At 39.4% G+C, this 21,228-nt stretch overlaps 1 protein-coding gene across 2 annotated transcripts in view; it reads left to right on the plus strand.

Annotated features, from left to right (window-relative positions):
* USP32 (ubiquitin specific peptidase 32) overlaps nucleotides 1-21,228 on the plus strand; it is a 223,916-nt gene that overhangs the window by 42,324 nt on the left and 160,364 nt on the right. For both annotated transcript variants that reach the window (XM_021067306.1, XM_021067305.1), the window contains exon 2: nucleotides 18,629-18,756. In XM_021067306.1, the coding sequence (XP_020922965.1) occupies nucleotides 18,694-18,756 (63 nt within the window). In that variant the 5' untranslated portion in view covers nucleotides 18,629-18,693. The remainder of the gene's footprint in view (nucleotides 1-18,628; nucleotides 18,757-21,228) is intronic.

Raw genomic sequence — 21,228 nt, forward strand, 5'->3', positions numbered from 1 at the left:
TGTGTTGGGGAATCTGGTGTTGCCATCACCTGTGGTGTATGTTGCAGACAAGGCTTGATTCCTGTGTGGCGGTGGCTGTGGTGTAGGCTGGCGGCCACAACTCTGATTTCTGCCCTTGCCTTGGAACTTCCATATGCCACAAGCGTGGCCCTAAAACGCAAAAAAAAAAAAAAAAAAAAAAAGAAGTCATTTAAAAATGTAAATGCTGGAGTTCCCGTCGTGGCGCAGTGGTTAACAAATCCGACTAGGAACCATGAGGTTTCAGGTTCGATCCCTGGCCTTGCTCAGTGGGTTAACGATCCGGCGTTGCCGTGAGCTGTGGTGTAGGTCGCAGATGCTGCTCGGATCCCGAGTGGCTGTGACTCTGGCGTAGGCCAGTGGCTACAGCTCCGATTCGACCCCTAGTCTGGGAATCTCCATATGCCGCGGGAGCAGCCCAAGAAATGGCAAAAAGACAAAAAAAAAAAAAAAAAAAAAAAAAAAACGTAAATGCTAATATTTGAAAATACGGAATACTCTTCCTTAAGCTTTTTTTTTTTTTTTGGCTATGCCCAAGATATGCAGAAGTTTCTGGGCCGGGGATTGAACCCAGGCCACAGCAGTGACAGTGCCAGATCCTCAACCCACTGAGCCACCAGGGAACTCTGCAGCCAGTCCTTTTTAGATGCATCCTCAGAGTGTTTATCAGCTATTAGTCACATAGAAATATGAGAATATCCTTAGGAAATTTTGGTCCATTTGTAGATAGCTGGGGAGTTATCAGATATATGTATTTGTAGGACTGTTCTATGTATTTTGGATAGATTTATTTTTCATGTAAGTAGAATTTACTCTTTTTTTAATCAGCTTTCTTTTGCTCTGTATATTATCTGTGAACTTTATCCATGTCATTATGTGGTTCAGTAGCTTTTGCTTCTTGATTGCTAATTAGTATTGTGTAATATTAATGTATCGTAATTTTTTGTGAACTTGTTAATGAACATTTGGGATTATTTCCAGGTTTTAGCTATTATCAGTGAGTTACTGTGAATATTTTGTACAAGTCTTTTGGGATCATAGGCTTTATTTCTCTTGGGTAAATACTTAGGAGTGAAATTGCTCAATCTTAGGATAGGTATGTGTTAACTTGGTAAGAAACTGCTAAACCTTTTCCCAAAGCATATATACCATTTATAATAAAATATTCCCACTAGCAATAAGTAAGGTTTCAGTTCTTCGATATCCTTTTCAACATTTTAAATTTTAGCCATTTTTATAGTTGTAGTATTTCATCATGGTTTTAATTTGCATTTCCTTGATTACTAATGAAATTGAACACCATTTCTAATGTTCTAAGGAATACTTTTGTTACCTTTTGTGGAATGCTCATTTAAGTCTTTTTTTCCCCATCTCTCAGTTGGGCTCTCTTTCTTTTTTCTTTTTTTTTTTTTTAGCTTTTTAGGGCTGCACCCGTGGCATATGGAAGTTCCCAGGCTAGGGGTCAAATGGAGCTACAGCTGCCAACCTACACCACAGCCACAGTAGTGCCAGATCTGAGCTGCATCTGCAGCCTACACCACAGCTCACCACAATGCCAGATCCTTAACCCACTGAGTGAGGCCAGGGATCGAACCTCCGTCCTCATGGATACTAGTCCGGCTTGTTACAGCTGAGTCGCACAGGAACTTGCTCTGTCTTTCTAATATTTGCTTTAAAGAAAGATAATACAAAGAGTCTGGTACTTAGAGATCCTTACTTGTAAGAAGGAAGTTGTAGGTGTTTGGAAGCAATGTAGTTTATACTCTTAGTTTGGCAATGATTGTTTTCTGGATTGATGAGTGATCTTAGCGTTGGAATTTTAATGATCTCAATTGCTTTTTATATTTTGATGGCTAGAATTCAGAATAAGTTGAAAGCTTACTAAATATAGACTATAGTAGTAAAGTTTATGGGTTCACAGGTACAGCCATAATCCTGTCTACCATAATCTCACACAGATTAAACATTGTCATAACTCCTGTGAGCCATTTACTTTTTTTGAGGTTAATGTTTCTTAGTGATTAGAAGCAGTAATTACAGTGTTGTTAGCACTCTCCTTAAGTGGCCAAATCAGTTTTTGGACTCATTCATAAAAATTGGAAGCTTTTTTCCTTCCTTATGGTGGTACTATGGAAAATTGTGGCTTTTTGGAGTTCCCGTCGTGGCTCAGTGGTTAACGAATCCAACTAGGAACCATGAGGTTGTGGGTTCGATCCCTGGCCTTGCTCAATGGGTTAAGGATCCAGCGTTGCCCTGAGCTGTGGTGTGGGTCGCAGATGCGGCTCGGATCCCACATTGCTGTGGCTCTGGCGTAGGCTGGCGGCTACAGTTCCGATTCGACCCCTGGGAACCTCCATGTGCCGTGGGAGTGGCCCAAGAAAGTGGCAAAAAGACAAAAAAAAAAAAAAAAAAAAGTCCTTTTATCTCTTGTAGGAGAAGAAATATATAATCATTGAAATTAGTTTTTTATATTATCTTTTTTTTTTTTGGCCACTCCAACTGCATGTGGAAGTTCTCAGTACAGGGATTGAATCTGTGCAACAGCAGCAACCTGGGCCACTGCTGTAACAATGTCAGATCTTTAACCTGTTACACCGTAAGGGAATTCCTACATTATCTTATTTAGGATTAATTTCCTGTATACTTTTTGTTAACCCTTAAAATACCTAACTTAAAATCAAAATGAAAGTCTACTTTGAAGGAAACGATCCTATCTCTTGTTAGAAACTCTATAGAACAAATGTTACACCACTCAGAATTCCTAATTTTGTGCCACTTGATTAAAGATTATGAATATATGGGCATTCCCTTTGTGGCTCAGCAGTTAACAAAGCCAACTAGCATCCATGAGAATGTGGGTTTGATCCCAGGTCTCACTCAGTGGGTTAAGGATCCCTTGTTGCCATGAGCTGTGGTATAGGTCACAGACGTGGCTTGGATCTCGTGTGGCTGTGGCTCGGGTGTAGGCCAGCAGCTGTAGCTCCGATTGGATCCCTAGCCTGGGAACTTCCATATGCCTTGGGTTTTGCCAAAAAAAAAAAAAAAAAAAAAGATTATGAATATACGTACATTTTTTTTTTTTTTTTCTCTTTTTAGGGCTGAACCCGCGACATATGGAAGTTCCTAGGCTAGGGGTAAAATCGGAGCTGTAGCCGCTGGCCTACACCAGAGCCACAGTAATGCGGGATCCGAGCCATGTCTGCGACCTACACCACAGCTCATGGCAACACCGGATCCTTAACCCACTGAGCGAGGCCAGGGATCGAACCCGCAACCTCTTGGTTCCTAGTCGGATTCATTAACCACTGAGCCATGACACGAACTCCTATATACGTGTAATTTTTTTTAAGTTTTGATTTCCTGTTGTCTCTCTTTTTTTTTCTTATGGCTGCTTCTGTGGCATATAGAGGTTACCAGGCTAGGGGTTGATTTGCAGTTGCAGCTGCTGGCGTATACCACAGCCATAGCAACGCCAGATCCGAACCTCATCTGCAACCTACACTACAGCTCATGGCAATGCAGGATCCTTAACCCACTGAGACCAGGAATTGAACCCATATCTTCACAGATACTAGTTGGGTTCATTTATGTTGAGCCACAAAGGGAATTCCTCCTCTTCTCTTTCCTTAAAGAAATTTATTTTATTGAAGTATAGTTGATTTACAATGCTGTGAGGTTTTTTTTTTTTTTTAATTTGTGTGAGTTTAATCCTTCAACTTTGCTTTGCCCCTTCTTACAAGGGAAAAAACTGTTATGCCACCTAGATATATTTCAGAACTCTAGTGGAGCTGTGTTCTCAACAAAGTCACTAGTGGTAGAAACATGATGGTTATGGGCTGCCTCTTGCCTAAAATGTTCCTTTTAGATTGCCCTTTATCTACTTGAAGTAGTTGTGCAGTAGTTTTTGCCATAGGTAGTCTGGCAGAGAGACTTTTGGTAGGTAAATTTACTTTAGATCAGCTGTACCAAGCATATTTATAAAGTAATACTGGTTGTGATTTATTTGCTACATTGGACATTTTCTTCTTCTGTATTGAGAAATTCTTACTCTACTTTGGCAGTAAAAAGCATATTTCCCAGTGTGCTTACTTCTGTGGTTGTCCTCTGATTCAGATGTTGTTAAATTTTCATCCATGCCTTTAGAACTAAACTGTTAAAACTGCAACCCTTATATTTTTAGCAAAAATCTGAATGCATGACAAGCCGTGGCTCTTTGAAAAAGTTTAAGATATATTACTTGGTCTCTGCTTTTAAGAGACATAAAATCTGGAGTTCCCGCTGTGATGCAGTGGGTTAAGGATCTGGCTTGTTTCTGTAGCAACTCAGGTAGCTGCTGAGGCACGGGTTTGACCCCTAGCCCTAAGAACTAGAGAGAGAGACTTAAAATCTACTTGGAGAGATAAGACTTAACCATTACCTTTGAAAGAAGTTATGATATAAGGTAGTTTATAATAGGAATAAAGAACACCAATATTGTGGTCTAGTGTGAAATATTTTATAACCATTTAATGAGTAATAGTAAAGTTATGAACTTTGCTGGAAAAAAAGCTTACTTTTGCAAAAGTGGATTATAAATTCATGTACTTCACATATGTGTATGATTTCTTTTTCTTTTTTTTTCCTTTTTAGGGCTGCAACCTCGGCACATGAGGTTCCCAGGATAGGGGTCAGTCGGTCGAATCGGAGCTACAGCTGCTGACCTACGCCAGAGCCGTAGCAATGCAGGATCTGAGCTCCATCTGCATCCTTCACCGCAGCTCACAGCAACCCTGGATCCTTAACCCATTGAGTGAGGCCAGGAATTGAACCCATGTCCTCATGTATACTTGTCGGATCCATTTCTGCTATGCCACAATGAGAAATCCTGTGTGATTTCTTAAATGGAAGTAAAAATAATGTAGTTACAGCTAGAGTTCAGGAAATGCAAATGGAAATGAAAACATCTGTCCTGTGTCATTGCAGAAAAAGGTTGGCTAACTACTGGTATAGACATAAAAAATAAGAGTTTTGAAATGAGCGTTGTGTTGTCCTTCCTTTTATACTGAGTTGTTTTGGTATGATCACTAAAATACAGACTTTCCTTTCAAAGATGTGAGTTATGATTGCTTCATCTGACCCTGCAAAAGCAATTTAAATAGCTTTTCTATCTAAATTAGAAAGGAGTTGGCTTGTTTATTATTGGTACTATAAATATTATATTAGTCAGCTTGGTCTGCCATAACAAAATACTATAGACTAGGTGGCTTAAAAAACAGAACCAATTTTCTCACAATTGTGGAAACTGAAAAGTCCATGATGAAGGTTCTGGTAGGGTTTGGTTTCTGGTGATGACTCTTGTTTGCAAATAACCACCTTATCTCTCTGTGCCTTCAAGTGGCCTTACTTTTGTGTGTCTGAAGGGAGAGCAGAGCTCTCAAGCTCTCTGGTGCTAATCTTTCAAACAATCAGGACCCCACCCTTATGACCTCATTTAACCTTAATTTCTAACTCCAAATATAGCTACATTTGGGGGTAAGTGTTTCAACACATGAATTTTGGGGGACATATGTGATCAGTTCATAACATTCTGTCCCTGCCTCCTCCCCAAATTAATGTCCTCCTTATTTCAAAAATATTCATTCCATCCCAGCAGCCTCCAAAGTCTTAACTTATTCCAGCATGAACTCTGAATTCCATAGTCCTATCTAAATATCATCTAAATCTAGGGGTAGGTGGAACCCGACAAGTTCTGTGCTCACAAAATACGATGGTGGGACAGAATATGATATACATTCTCATTCTAAAAGGGAAAAGTTGGAGAGAAGAAAGAGGTGATAGGTCTCATGGAAGTCTAAAATTTACAAAGGCAAATTCCACCAGATGTTCAGACTTGAATAATCCTCTTCGGTTTTATGCACTGCCCCCTGGGCCCACTGGGGAGGCAGCATCATCCTTAAGGCTCTGTGGAGAAGACTTGCCCCTAGCCCCTGGGCCATGGTCTTGCTTGAGGCCCTGAGTAGTGGCATCTTGGTCCCCATCCTGCAACCCAAGGAGGCCCCACCTTTGAAACTGAGGAGGAAGGAGCACTACCCCCAGACCTGTAGTGAGTGTGGCAGGCTGCTATCATCTCAGAATCACCTTAGGGGTCATTCTTCCCTTTTCTTAAAGGATAACCATTGTTTGCAGCTGGTAACACTATTGTTCCATCCTGTAGAATCCTAGGAGTTTAACGGTCTTCTTCCATTTGTTTTCTGTTCCCTTTAGTCCCAGCTAGCAGAGCTTCTGCTCCTGTAGTCTCATCTTTATTCCTGGCTTCTGCTGAGGTGGTTGATTAAATATGTGGTTCACAGCCATACTAAACTTGCCAAATAGATGTTAGCAACATCTTTCAGATCAAGTCTTTATCATTTTTTGCAGTATGGGTAGACTAAGAATTTTCCAGTCTTGGAGTTCTGGGTTCTTTTTATTTAACAATTCCTTCAATTTATCTCTTTCGTCATATTTTACTAAAATCAAATATTGCAGCTTTTTAACAAGAATCACCTTTCCTCCAGTCTCCAGTTCATCATTTCTGTCTAAGATCTTGCTACTCAGGCAAACTTGGGTTCACTTGCTCAATGCACAGCTAAACCAGTCTACTGACAATGGGTTGTGGCGGAAGAAAGTATGGCTCTTACTTGTAGGGCTTCAATCAAGGAGAACGGGCAGCTAATGATTAAAAGATCAAAAGACGTTGAATTCCTGTTGAGGCTCAGTGGTAACGAATCCAACTAGTATCCATGAGGACATGGGTTCCATTCCTGGCCTCTGTCAGTGGGTTACGGATCCCGTTTTGCTGTGAGCTGTGGTATAGATTATAGACATGGTTCAGATCTGGTGTTGCCTGTGGCTGTGGCGTAGGCCTGCAGCTACAGCTCTGATTTGACCCTTAGTCTGGGAACTTCTATATGCTGCAGGTGTGGCCCTAACAAGACCAAAACAAAAAAAAGTTTATAAAATAAAAAATAAAAGATCAAAAGACCTGAATTCCCCAATGGCTTTCAAGCAAGGGTTTAAAAGGCAGCATTGGGGTGAGGGTCGCAGAGTGTGTGCTTAGCTAGTGAGCAGTCTTATGATTGGTTGTTGGTGAGGTAACAGGGTAATGTTTCAGGAATCTTAATCATCAGCATTCTAGTTCCAGCCAGCTCGGGGTCTGTATCTTGTGGTCATGCTTATTGTCAGCTTGTAGTCACCAACATCCTCTGGGTAGGGGTTTTAATTTATGTAGAATAACTCAAAGATATTTGTCAGATTGTTATCGCCATCCCTGCAGGAGGAACTAGGAATCCTGTGACTCCATTGTTAAAGCTATTATTACTTTTTCTTGCTTGACTGCTTTCCTTTATTTCTGCATTTTCCTGTCTCTAATCATTAAGTGCTTGAGTCTACTCTTTGGAACTTTTTTCAGTGTGGAATATGCTGTGTTAATGTGAACACTGAACACTTAATAGAAGTCTTAAATTTAGTTTTTCAATAGCTTCCAGATTTGCATTCCCAATTTAAAATTTTTACACTTTATTATACTTCTTCCACACTCTAACCAGAATAACTCCTGAAAAAGAAAAAAACTCATTAGCATACTTATCACCCTAGATATTCCTTCCACTTCTCTTTCCATACTTTTCCCTTTTGTAATCCCCACACTTTCTATTCCAGCCTCTCCAACAGTCCTCTGAACATTCCTAACATCTGATGCCATTGCTCACTCCCTTTCTAATACTTGACATGTTCTTCATGTCTCTCTGTCTTGTACTCATTCTTAATTTTCTAGTGTGAGAACTGCCTCCCCCCATGAAATGTTACTAGATTCCTCTTCTGTAATTTCTTCTACTGTACTCCTGTAGAACTTGTTTATACCCCTTAGGCCATTTATTATGTTGTTCTTTGTATTATTAGCATGTTACTTATGTATTCATTTATTTAGCAAACATTTGAATTCCTAGATCCTACTTCCAGAGACTTTGATTTATTGGCTTGGAGTGGAGCCTGGGCATCAGCATTCTGTGAATGTTCCTCAGTTGATTCTAGGATTAAGAACTAATGGAGTAAATATAGAACATAGTGCCTGCCTGGCCTGTAATAAACACTCAGATATTTGTTGACAGATTTTAAGTTTTTAAACCCAAGGACCGTGGTTTATTTTTTGCATCCTGCATAGCACCCAACACTATTGCCTATTACAATATACAAGTTTTCCCCACCGTCTGAAAGTAGAACATTCCTGTGAGACCTTTTGTAAGTGGAAATGGCGTAAGGCAAAGAGGCAGTCACCATAGGACACATTTTTCTAAAAATATACAAAGTAAATTGAGGTAAAACACAGATGCTCTCAGACACAGTTCTGAGCTATGGCAGCTTGATGCTGAGATGCTGGTGTAGTTCCCGGAGAGGGAGCTTGGCAGTGCCACTCTTGTTGCTCTGGGTGCATGATGCCTCTGTAATAGCTCTCTGCAAAACAAATGCTGAAAGCTCTTTTCATTTTTCGCCTTTTTTTCGTAAAAGCAAAAATCCTCTTTGGATTTCTTTTTGTCAGCAAAACAGGTGCTAACATAGGTTTCTCATAAAGCAAAGTGGCATAAAGTGAACTTCTGAAAAGTGGGGGATACCTGTATATAAGTGAAATACATATTTCTGTTGTTTTCTTTATTTTTCATACCGTTATAGGGTCAATTGAGAATATACTTGGATTACTGTGTAACTGGAAACTGCTAGACAAAAACTATAAAATGTTTTTTTTTCTGCTCTTGATTTATAAATTTAAAATACCCTTGGAGTTCCCGTAGTGGCTCAGCAGAAACGAATCTGTTATCCATGATGACGCAGGTTTGATCTCTGGCCTTACTTGCTTTGTGGGTTAAGGATCCGGCATTGCCATGAGCTGTGGTGTAGGTTGCAGGTATGGCTCAGATCTGGCGGTGGCTGTGGCTGTGGCAGAGGCCAACGGCTACAACTCCGATTAGACCCCTAACCTGGGAACCTCCATATGCCTCAGGTGAGGCCTTAAAAAGACTAAAAAATGAAATAAAATATCCTCTAGAGAAGTCTTAGATTTAATGAACTCTAAACTAGTCTTGTGTTTGATCTTTGGGTTAAGTGGAATATAAGCTCTATTTAATCTGATACAAGGTAGACTTCATAAAATGTGATTTTAGTTCAACTATGATTTAGGAGCCTTTATAGATAAATATAATACATACAGCAAATGAATGTACCCATGCTTTGAGTAAATATCATATTTAGTCCGACCTATAGCCAGTGTGTGTAACAGAATTACCAGATTGAACCTTTGGGTCTTCTAAGATCATATGGCTCTTGACTTCTTTTTTTTTTTTTTTTTTGTCTTTTTGCCTTTTCTAGGGCTGCTCCTATGGCATATGGAGGTTACCAGGCTAGGGGTCCAATCAGAGCTATAGCCACCGGCCTACTCCAGAGCCACAGCAACTCGGGATCCGAGCCATGTCTGCGACCTACACCACAGCTCACAGCAACGCCGGATCTTTAACCCACTGAGCAAGGCCATGGATCAAATCCACAACCTCATGGTTCCTAGTCAGATTCGTTAACTGCTGAGCCACGACGGGAACTCCTTGATTTGCTTCTTTTATGTGATATTGATAGCAAAATTTGTCTTACAAAGGAAAGCTTTATTTTGTTTATAACTACAGAATGTTAATGACCTTTTAAAGTTTTTATGAATACTCATAGTTATGTGTAACCTGGCTTTCAGACAGCACTCATGCTCAAATCTAATAGAGTTGGCTCTCCATATTCACAGGGTCCTCATCTATAGATTCAGTTAACTGTGGATCGAAAATATTTGGGGAAAAGTTCCAGAAAGTTCCAAAATGTAAACTCAATTTGCCACTCCTGCTATGCTCAGGCAGCTATTTACATAACATTTACATTGTATTTATGACACTTTACATAGCATTTACATCATGTCAGGTATCATCAGGAGTATAGAGATGGTTTAAAGCATACAGGAGGACTTGTGTAAGTTACGTGCAAATACTAAACTACACCATTTTATATGAAGGACTTTGAGCATCTGCAGGTTTTGGTATCCTGGGGTTTGGGGGGATGCTCTGGAACCAATCCCCAGAGGATACCAAGAGATGACTTGGGTGCATTCTTTACAGTTAATGACAATACTTTTCCCGTATGCTTGCCTGTGTACGGAAATTGCAGATATTGCCTTCCTCTTCTTGATATTTCCCTTCCTCTTCTGCTTGCTAGCTCTCTTTTCCTTCCCTCCCCTTTGTTCCAGCTGGGTCTGTTGGGATGGTAATATTATTCTATAGGTAAGGAGGAAAGAGGAAAGGGGCAGAAAATTTGTTGCTCTTGTTTGTTGGGCTTTTATCTCCTTTCTCCAGTCCTCATTTTCAGGACTTTGCTCCAGAGTTAGGAGTAGAAAGTAAGCAGGGGACACCCTTGTTACTGCCATATATATATATATATATATATGTATGATTCAAGCATATATGTTTTGTTTGTGCTCTTAACCATTTGGCTGGAGGTGGTCAAACTTGGCACCTGGTGGGCCATATTGAGACTGCATTTTGATTACATTTTTTTTTAATTAGTTTCTATTACTTTTAAAGTAGAAGAGATTTCACAAAAAATTTATATTCCTGGTTTCCACATTACCACTTTGCAGCATATGCCTGGATCTTAGTAGCAGCTTCACACTGTAGAAGGGATATGTGCTCTCCAGGGTTTCACATATCCCACCTGGCCCACTTCATCATTTATATTACCCTTCTGGAGTTCCCATCGTGGCACAGCGGAAATGAATCTGACTGGGAACCATGAGGTTGTGGGTTTGATCCCTGGCCTTGCTCAGTGGGTTAAGGATCTGGTCTTGCTATGAGCTGTGGTGTAGGTCGCAGACGTGGCTCGAATCTGGTGTTGCTATGGCTGTAGCATAGGCTGGCAGCTATAGATCTGGTTAGACCCCTAGCCTGGGAACCTCCATGTGCCATGGGTGCAGCCCCCCCAAAAAAGGAAAAAAAATTACTCTTCTGGTTCTTGCAGGTATTTCCGTTTTTGAGCTTTGCATCATCATTCTTTACCACCACCAGTAATTCCTTTTATGTTTGCACTTGTGTTCCAGAGAAAAGGAACAGTATTTTTATTCATACAGCTTTTCTTCCTATTGTCAGTCCTGAGAATAGTCAAATGTAAGAGAGATGCCTTATGTTTCTGGCCCTTGGAGTTGGAATTACACATGAATTGAATTTATTTGGACAATATTTATTGAGAGTGATGATAAAGGATCAGATGGAATGTTGTTCAGAAATTGTGGAGAGTATTAAAGAAGCACAGGTTTCTTGTCAGTGCCCAGTGCCCTGAATATGTGGTCCTTCAGTGGGACATAAACTGCCTGGAGTGAATTCAGTGTTCTCCCCTTAGCCCACCACAGTACACTGTTGTCTTCAGCCTACTCAAAAAACCAAGTGATGAGAGATCGGAAAATCTTGGATGAGAGGGTGTCCAGGAAGCACATATTTATGGCTAACACCACTGTCCATGTCTGATGTTTGTTCATCCCCCATCCAAGTGAGGAGGTCATGGACCTTAAACCACATGGGGGAGTTTCTGAAGTTAGTTATCTGCTGTTCTTCAAATTACTATTGATTTAAATCTAGTCATATCAGTTGATATTACCTGTAAATCTCACTTAGCTCAGGAGACTACAGTTTTCTCCTAAAAGCATTATAGCTGGTGATTAGGTTGTTTATGTTGAAAAGTTGCTATACTAGGTTTATTATATGTCAAATAGGTCTTGAGAATGTCATTCTGTAGATGGTCAAATGTAAGAAGAATTCACAGGAGAGCTTTGCAGAAAGAATGTATGCAAATAATCACTAGATGCAACTAGGCATCTGCTCTTCTCTAAGTTGGGCTTAGTAATGTAGTTTTAGAGCATTCTTTCTCCCCTTTTAGGTGTTCTTCCTCTATGCACAACTATGTCTTTTATATATTTATTATATTGTCATTGCTTATTCACAAGTCTGTTTCTTAGCTGTTGAGTTCCTTGAAGTTAGAGTTGGCTGTCTTAGCAGTTTTGTGTTCCTCATGGCCTAGCACAGTGTCTGAGCCTATGATAAGTAAGGTCCCAGTAATCTTTAATTAATTTATTTTTGATTGATTGATTGCATTTCAGAGGGTCTTACTGGGAGGACTGTTTCATTGGTGAACACTATAATCTTTGTTTTCTCTTTTTCTGTATCTGCCCTTTCTGTGCAATTGCTTTTACTTTCTCCCTTGGTTCTTTGCCTTGAGTGTTCCCTTGTCTTTTGTTTACACTTACTTCCTGCTTGAGAAAGGACTTAAGTTCTTTTTCTGTAGTTTTCAATAAGATTTGGGCTGGTTTCCTAATTCTCGTGACAATGTTATAGGTGTACTTGAAATGTTTGTATACTTCCTTAATTAAGAAAAACCTAGGAGTTCCTGTCATGGTGCAGTGGAAATGAATCTGACTAGAAAACATGAGGTTGCAGGTTCGATCCCTGGCCTCTATCAATGGGTTAAGGATCTGGCGTTGCTGCGACTGTGGTATAGGCTGGCAGGTGTAGCTCTGATTAGACCCCTAGCCTGGGAACCTCCATGTGCCATGGGTATGTCCCTAAAAAGAAAGAAAAAAGAAAAACCTAAAAGTAAAACTAGTTCTTGAGATTTATTTATTTATTTATTTTGTCTTTTTAGGGCCATACCTGAGGCATATGGAGGATCCCAGGCTAGGGGTCAAATTGTAGCTGTAGCCACCAGCCTACACCACAGCTACAGCAACGTCAGGTCCCAGCCTCGTCTGTGACCTACACCACAGCTTGTGGCAATGCTGGATCCTTAATCCACTGAGCAAGGCCAGGGATCGAACCTGCATTCTCATGGATGCTAGTCAGATTCACACTTTCTTCCCTTTTTTATTCTGGAGCCCTTCATTTCTTACCTGGTCCCCACCTTGCTGGACTTACTGCATAGCTGTCCTCCTGGTATATCATGTCTTAGTCATCCTGGATATTCCTTATACCTCTCATGCTGCAATCAGTATTTCCTTTTCATTCCTTTGTTATTCCCTCATTTTGTTGCAGGACATTCTCCTGTAGCTTGCTGGGAAAGGTAAAAGATACTGTTTGTACTTTTCCCTTATTTTTTAGTATCCTGTTCTTACTTGGATGTAATTTTCTTTTGCTCCTTTTCTAAGAATATTTGGAGGTTTTAATATTTTTTCATCATTCTTCATTATTTCTGCCCCCCCACCCCACCCCCCGTTCCCTTTCTTTGTTTGGTACCTTTCTTGTTGAAATCTTTCTCAGCATTTGGTGTTCTTGGCTGTTTACTCATTTTTAAGTCGACTCTATTGATATGTAATTTACACACAATAAAATGCACAGATTTTAAATACTCAGTTTAGTAACTTTTAACAATTGTATTCACTTGTGCAGCAACAATTCCAGTCAAATATATAAAACATTTCCATCACCTCAGAAGATTTCCCTCCTGTCTCTTTGCAGTGTCTGTTTCCGATAATTCTAGCCACATACTTCTCAGTTCAGTACCTGTCAACCACTATCTTTGACACTATAGCTTTTTAAGACTTTGATATAATGCAGTTCTTTTGGGTCTGGCTTCTTTTGCTCAGCCTAGTTTTTGAGATCCATGTATATTATTGCATGAATCAGAGGTTTCTTCATTTTATTGCAAAATACTGTTCCATTGTATTGAAATGCCACATTTATTCACCTGTTCATGAATCACGGGGTTGTTGTTCTAGATTTTTTTTTTTTTTTTGGGCCACACCCACGGCATATGGAGGTTCCCAGGCTTGGGGTCTAACCAGAGCTACAGGTGCTGGCCGACGCCACAGCCACAGCAATGCAGGATCCAAGCCGCGTCTCTGACCTACCTCACAGCTCACAGTGACACCAGATCCTTAACCCACTGAGCAAGGCCACGGATCAAACCCACAATGTCATGGTTCCTAGTCGGATTTGTTTCTGCTTGTGCTATAATGGAAGCTCCTTTTTTTTTTTTTGCTATTTTTGATAAAGCTCCTCTGTATTTTCTTGGGTAGATAGCAAGGAGTGGAAGTTCGCAGTATTTTCTTGGGTGGATAGCAAGGAGTGGAATTGTTGGGTCATAGGATAAGTAAGTATATGCTTTATAATAACTGCCAAATTACCTTTTTATCTTAAAGAGTGATGCATTAAAAGATAGATTGGCAGACTTACATGTTTGAGTATATCACCCGTTGAGTTGTTTGTTTTCTTTTTGGGGACCTAGAGGATATTGGAGATATCCCCCTCACCCCATATCAGTAGCAGTATGTCTTTGTTCTGGGATCATTAATTTTTTTTCGGAGTAGAATCCTCATTTGTTCTGCCCAGTTGATGTATATGTCAGAGTAGGGCAAGGGAGGGCAGCTAGATGCCAATACTCACTTAATCCTTAGCTTTTTTCATACCTCATTGTCCTTCCTATAGCTCAATCTAGTGTTTCCATGTATGGAGCCTTTCTGTCTCAGTTTCTCCAGATTTATCTCTGGTTTTTGCTAAATATCTACATCTAAAAGTGATGGGTGTGTGGGTAGATGGTAGATTGGTGCCTGACCGCATTATGCAAGGGACCCAAGAGTCTATGTAGTCTTCATGTAACTTTCAATCAATTTCTCTTCAATCTCACCTTCTACCTCCACCTACTTTTTTTTTTTTTTTTTTTTTTTTTTTTTTTTGGTGGTAATTAGTACAGTGAATTCCTGGCCTTTTCGGAATGCTCTAGACAGGGTAAATTAAGTTTACTTCCTTCTTCACATTTCTCAACTGCTAGTGCTTGGCTTTCGATTTCCTTTGGTTTGCTTAGGTCAGTCACCACTCCTCCAGACACTAATGTTCACCAGAAAAAATTGACTATCTCTTAGGTTCTTAGTTCTTTTTTCTCCTATGCTCTTTGTCCTTGTGAGTTTGTCTTTTTTAAAATTCTTGCTGTAATTTTAGTGAAGTCTCTAGAAGGATAGGAGTTTAAAAAAAAAAACACGTGTTCAGTGTTCTGTTTTTTCCTGAAATAGCTTTTTCTTTCTAAAACTAAAACAACTGCATTAATATTATGTTTTCCTACCTTGAAATTTTACTAGGCTTGATACGCTTTTATTTTCCATCTTGTTTAAATTTTTATTTTTAAAATTTTCAAAATTTTACTTGTAGAATGAGCACTTTTATATATTCCTTGTCTACAAGGAATTGTTAGACTTTATTTTGAATAAAAATACTGTTCTTCAGTAAATCTGGCTCTCTGGTGATATTTTAGTGTCTGATAGTTGTGTTTTGTGCGTATACAGTAACTTTGTTTTCTGCTGATGGATGTTGTTTGCTTTTACAACTTTTAAAATGCTTACATGTACATTTTTTTCATGTTATTAATGAATAAATGCATTAGTCATCAGGAAGCCATTTTTTTTCTAACATACTATCAAACAGTCCTTCAAATGTCTATACCCAGCAGTATATATATATATATATATATATTTTTTTTTTTTTTTTTTTTTTTCTTTTTAGGGCCACACCCAAGGCATATGGAGATTCCCAGGCTAGGGGTCAAATTGGAGCTACAGCTGCTGGTCTGTGTCATAGCTACAGCAGTGCGGGATCCGAGCCACATCTGTGACCTACACCACAGCTTATGGCAACGCCGGATCCTTCCTTAACCCACTGAGTGAGGCCAGGGATTGAACTCACATCCTCTTGTATACTAGTCGGATTTGTTTCTGTGAGCCACAACGGGAACTCCCAAGATTATCATTTTATATCATAATGATTGATAATTTTTTCTTGTCTCTTCCACTAGATTATGAACATGCTAATTTTTTAGTAAAGCCGTTATTGAAAATGGGGCATATGAAAGAAATAGGTATCCCATTAACTAAAGTAATTTCTCCTTTGTTACTGTAATTTATAAAATGAGCTTTGTTCTGTTTCTCACTTTTGCATTCTAAAAAAGAAGAAAGAATCAGTAAATTGGGACTGTTAATATGTTAAATTTTTCATGAAATAAGCATAGTTTTTCATGAAATAAGCATCTAGTGTTCGTACTTTTCTCTAGCTACTTATTCAAATATTAGTTCTTTATATTAGTGTTTTTATCATTACCCTACAAGTTGTTGAACCCATGGACTTTCCCTCCCTACCACAGACTTTTATTGGATGATAATATGTTGCCAGGCAGTCTTCAGTCTTTATCTTGCTGGACTTTCCTGCCTTACTTGAGGTTGTAGGCCAGTTCCTTCTTCCTGTCATTTGGAGACTACTCTCTTATGTTTTTCTTTTTTTTTTTGTTCTTTTGCCTTTTCTAGGGCCGCACCCGTGGCATATGTAGGGGGTCTAATCAGAGCTGTAGCTGCCAGCCTATGCCAGAGCCATAGCAACGTGGGAATCCGAGCCACGTCTGTGACCTACACCATAGCTCACAGCAACGTGGGATCCTTAACCCACTGAGCAAGGCCAGGGATCAAACCCGAAACCTCATGGTTCCTAGTTGGATTCGTTAACCACTGAGCCACAATGGGAACTCTCTTATGTTTTTCCTGTTTAACTATTCCTTCTCAGTCTTCTTTGAGTAGTTTTTCTTTCTCTACAGGTACTGTAAGCATTGGTTTTTTCCAGTTTTGTCTCTGTCCAATTGTGCTTTTTTTTTACTCATGGCTAGAATTGCCACCTATATGCTGATGACTGTCATCAAACCGCTCCTAAGCTTTACATTCATAATTGTAAAAACCCAATGGCTCTCCCCAAGGTTCCTCATTTTCAGTATGTTCTTACCAGAATTTATTAGTTTTGCTTCCTCACTTTTTTCTCACATTCCCTTTCTACGTGCTAATGCCGTCATCCTTCAGGTGTCCCAAGATAGAATCCTGAGTGTTACTCTAGATTGCTTCTGCTTTCAGTCAAGCCTTATTCTACTGACTTTTCTTTCTAGATACTTCCCAGATTTAGCTCCACCTTTTCTTCTTATAATAGCAGTCTACTTTTTGCTTTCAGGTTAGTTCTATTCTCTACAGAACTGGTAAACTATATGAATTTTATGCGACTGTGTCCTGTTTCCTGTCAGCCTGGAGTTTGTCTTTGAATTGTATCTGACTGAATCCCTTCCTTATTATGTCAGAAGAAAACTTCTGTGACTTGGTCAATGACTGCCTTACTATTCCCCCCCTTGTGCGTTTTGTTATAGTAACGTGTAATTCTCTATACGTTTTATACGTCATTGCACTTTGAAACAAACTGTTATCTCTGCCTGGCATGCCCTGTCCCTTTTGCTTGGGTTAGCCTTTAAAATTTTATGCAGTCATCCTTTGTGTCTAGAACTCTTGTCTTCCATCCTGGGCTAAAGATACATTACTGTGCCTCCAATGTGACCATTGTACTAATCACATAATACTAAGGAGTATTTCTTTTTCTGTCAATGTCGACAGAGATTGTTCTATTCAGTGAAAGAAGTCTTCAGTGCCTAAAATAAAGTAATGGCTCAGTAATTTTTTTGATAGTGGGTGTCTAAAAATTATGTGTTATTAGAATCATCTATTTATGGGCTGCTTTCTTTATTGTTGCTGACAATCTGAGCTAAACGTGGGGGCTATATTCTACATAGATAGATACGTGCTCAAAGAGTATAAATACATAATTTTTATCCCAGAGGAAAGAGTGCACTGCTGCTAAAAATATTTTAATGCTGGAGTCTAATGCCATTTAGCTTACCTGCTAATTTCAAATACTTAAATTTGAAATACTTAATTACCTGTTCCTTGCCCCTGCCTAAAATTTGTACGCATAATGTAATGTTCTATCATTGGAAGATACAGGAATTTTTTTTTTTTGCCATATCTGTGGCATGTGGACGTTCCTGGGCTAGGGGACAAATTAGAACTGCAGCTGCTGCTCTATGCCACAGCATGGCAACACCAGATCCGAGCTGCATCTCTGATCTGTGCCGTAGCTTTAGGCAATGCTGGTCTTTAACCTACTGAGAGAGGCCAGGAATTGAACCCTCCTCCTCACAGACATTGTGTCAAGTTCTTAACCTGCTGAGCCACAGTGGGAACTCTCAAAGATACAGGAATTTTCATATTTACTTTCTAGGTTAGAATTGAAAATATTAGAATTATGAAAAATACCTTTGGGGAGTTCCCGTCGTGGCGCAGTGGTTAACGAATCTGACTAGGAACCATGAAGTTGCGGGTTCGGTCCCTGCCCTTGCTCAGTGGGTTAAGGGTCCGGCGTTGCCGTGAGCTGTGGTGTAGTTCGCAGACGCGGCTCGGATCCCTTGTTGCTGTGGGTCTGGCGTAGGCTGGTGGCTACAGCTCTGATTCGATCCCTAGCCTGGGACTCTCCATATGCCGCGGGAGCGGCCCAAGAAATAGCAAAAAGACAAACAAACAAACAAACAAAAAAAAACCCAAAAAAACCTTTGGGTTTGTTTTACTCATTTGACCAGTGAAGTAATACTTGCCAATTTTTATTAGGAAGTGGGTTGAAAAAAATGTGAAGATCTCGAGAAGTTATCTCCTCAGGTTTCTTACCCATCTTTTATTTCTGAATTGCAGTTACAGATGTTGAGCTGAAACGACTGAAAGATGCCTTCAAGAGAACCTGTGGACTCTCCTATTACATGGGCCAGCACTGCTTCATCAGGGAAGTGCTTGGGGACGGAGTGCCTCCAAAAGTTGCTGAGGTAATCTTTATGTTCTAGGCTTGCCTTTGAGTCTTGAGAGCTCTCCTGGTCTTGACAGATTTAATCTTCTGTACAGTTAGTTTCCTTGCTGAGTAACTAAACAGCTCTAGTTTTCAGTGTCAATATAACTGTGTTCTCAGAGGCCAAATGGGACTACTGCAGAGCTGCAGTTCTGCTTCTTGTGTTCTGAGCTTTTATAGCCACTGGTTGTAATCATGGGACCATGTATATGACTGGCTTGTTATGCTTATAAACTTTATCATTCTGACATATAATTTTTTATGTTGGGAGTTTTTTTTGTTTTATGTTTTTTGTTTCTTCGCTTTTTAGGACTGCACCTGTAGCGTATGGAGGTTCCCAGGCTAGGGGTTATATTGGAGCTGTAGCTGCCAATCTACGCCACAGCCACAGAAACAGCAACACAGGATCCAAGCTGTGTCTGCAACTTACACCATAGCTCCTGGCAATGCCGGATCCCTAACCCACTGAGCAAGGCCAGGGGTCAAACCCGCAACCTCATGGTTCCTAGTCGGATTCGTTAACCACTGAGCCACAACAGGAATTTCTGGAAGTTATTTTTATAAATTTTTGAGTTTAAAATTTTCCAATATAGTAAAATGTAATTAAATCAGTTTTCTACAATTAAATGTTGTATATGAAACACTGGATTATTGTAACTTGTAAAGGCTTACTTAAATTGTACTAAATTTTTTTTGGTAGATGTAAAATAAGCTACGTTGATATAAGTATCCCCTTTCTAACATTTAATTCACTATTTTATAGATATGTCTGGAGATATGTTATTATGTTGTTCTAAAGGCGAAATGAGAATAAAATTAATAAAACTGAAAATTATCGTAAGAATTTTAAGCTTGGTGTGTTTCATAAAACTTCAGTTCGCCATTCCTAATTAATGACAGTTGTTATTTCTGACCTGTGCTGTGTATTTTTTTGAACCTTATGGCTTACATAATATGGAAATTACATTTATTGCTTTTTTGTGTGTGTTAATCTTTTTGGTGGGAATATATGTTGCATTAATTCTATTATATGTGTTCCTGTGCAAAGTTATATACTTTCTTGTTCAGTCATTATTTCAGATTTATGACAGAATTAGTTTTTTCCTAATACTGTTTATTGGGTTCTTTTTTTTTTCCTCTGAATTCCTCTTCCTATTTTCTATTTTATCTTTTTGTCTTAAATGCTACTATAATATAAAAATTTGAAATTTAGAATTTTTCATTTTAAGATATAACTAGGAGTTTAATGAGATAATATGTTGCTGGTTAGAGGAAGGGATTTAAACTGAATCCTTAATAATTAAAACAAGATGCTTCCAAATTCAAATATATACTGACTTAAGCCTTTCTTTCCCCACAGCTTCTCTTCTTCCTTAAAGTCAAAACTGACAGATAGTGTAATTTGTGGTGCTGGGAAAACTTAGGTCAGAATATCGGACGTTGTTTTTGGATGAATAAGATTTACATGTGCACATCTACATACCTACTAACAGATATCCAATTAGGCCCTTGTTTCTTTGTGTCTTTTTGTTCTTGAGTTGTAAGAGTTTTTATATATTCTAGATACAGATCTCTTTTAAGATCCATGATTTGCAAATAATTTCTCCCATTCTGTAATTTTGCTCTCTTGATGGTGTTCTTTGAAACATAAAACCTTAAAAATTTGATGAAGTCTAGTTTACCTATTTTTCCTTTTATCACTTTTCTTTTTGGGGTTGTGTCCAGGAAACCATTGCCTAACCCACGGTCACAAAGATTTGCTCTTCTGTTTCTTTCTAAGAATTGTAGCTCTTACCTTTAGGTCTCATCCATTTAGTGCTAATTTTTGTGTATGGTGTGATGAGTCCAACTTCATTCCTTTTTTTTTAGTGGTAACTTTTACATATGTACTTTTGTTTGTTTGTTTGTTTAGGGCCCCACTTGTGACATATGGAAGTTCCAGGATAGGGGCTGAATTGGAGTTACAGCTGCTGGCCTACGCCATAGCCACAGCAACGAGGGATCTGAGCCGTGTCTGTGACCTATATCACAGATCATGGCAACCCCGGATCCTTAACCCACTGGGCGAGGCCAGAGATCAAACCCGCAACCTCATGGGTACTAGTTGGTTGAGCCATAACAGAAGTTTCCCAACTTCATTATTTTGAAAATAGTACTTTGGTTGGTAACAAGTACAAACTCCTACTGCTTGCTGCATGACAGGCCAACAAATCAAAAGATGAGTTGTTGGGGCAAGGAGTAGTGACTTTATTTGGAAATCTAACAGACCGAGAAGGTAGTAGACTGGTGTCCCAAAGAACCATCTTATCTAAGTTAGAATTCAGGCCTCTTTTACGTTAAAGGGGGAGAGGGTGTGGCTGGTTGTTGCAAGCTTCTTGGTGCCAAACCCTTTCCCAGTTCTTGAAAGCTGTCCATGTAGATCTGACCACAATATACCTACAAACTTCCTGTA

The sequence above is a fragment of the Sus scrofa genome, chromosome 12, assembly GCF_000003025.6.
Source record: "Sus scrofa isolate TJ Tabasco breed Duroc chromosome 12, Sscrofa11.1, whole genome shotgun sequence".
Lineage (NCBI taxonomy): Eukaryota > Metazoa > Chordata > Mammalia > Artiodactyla > Suidae > Sus > Sus scrofa.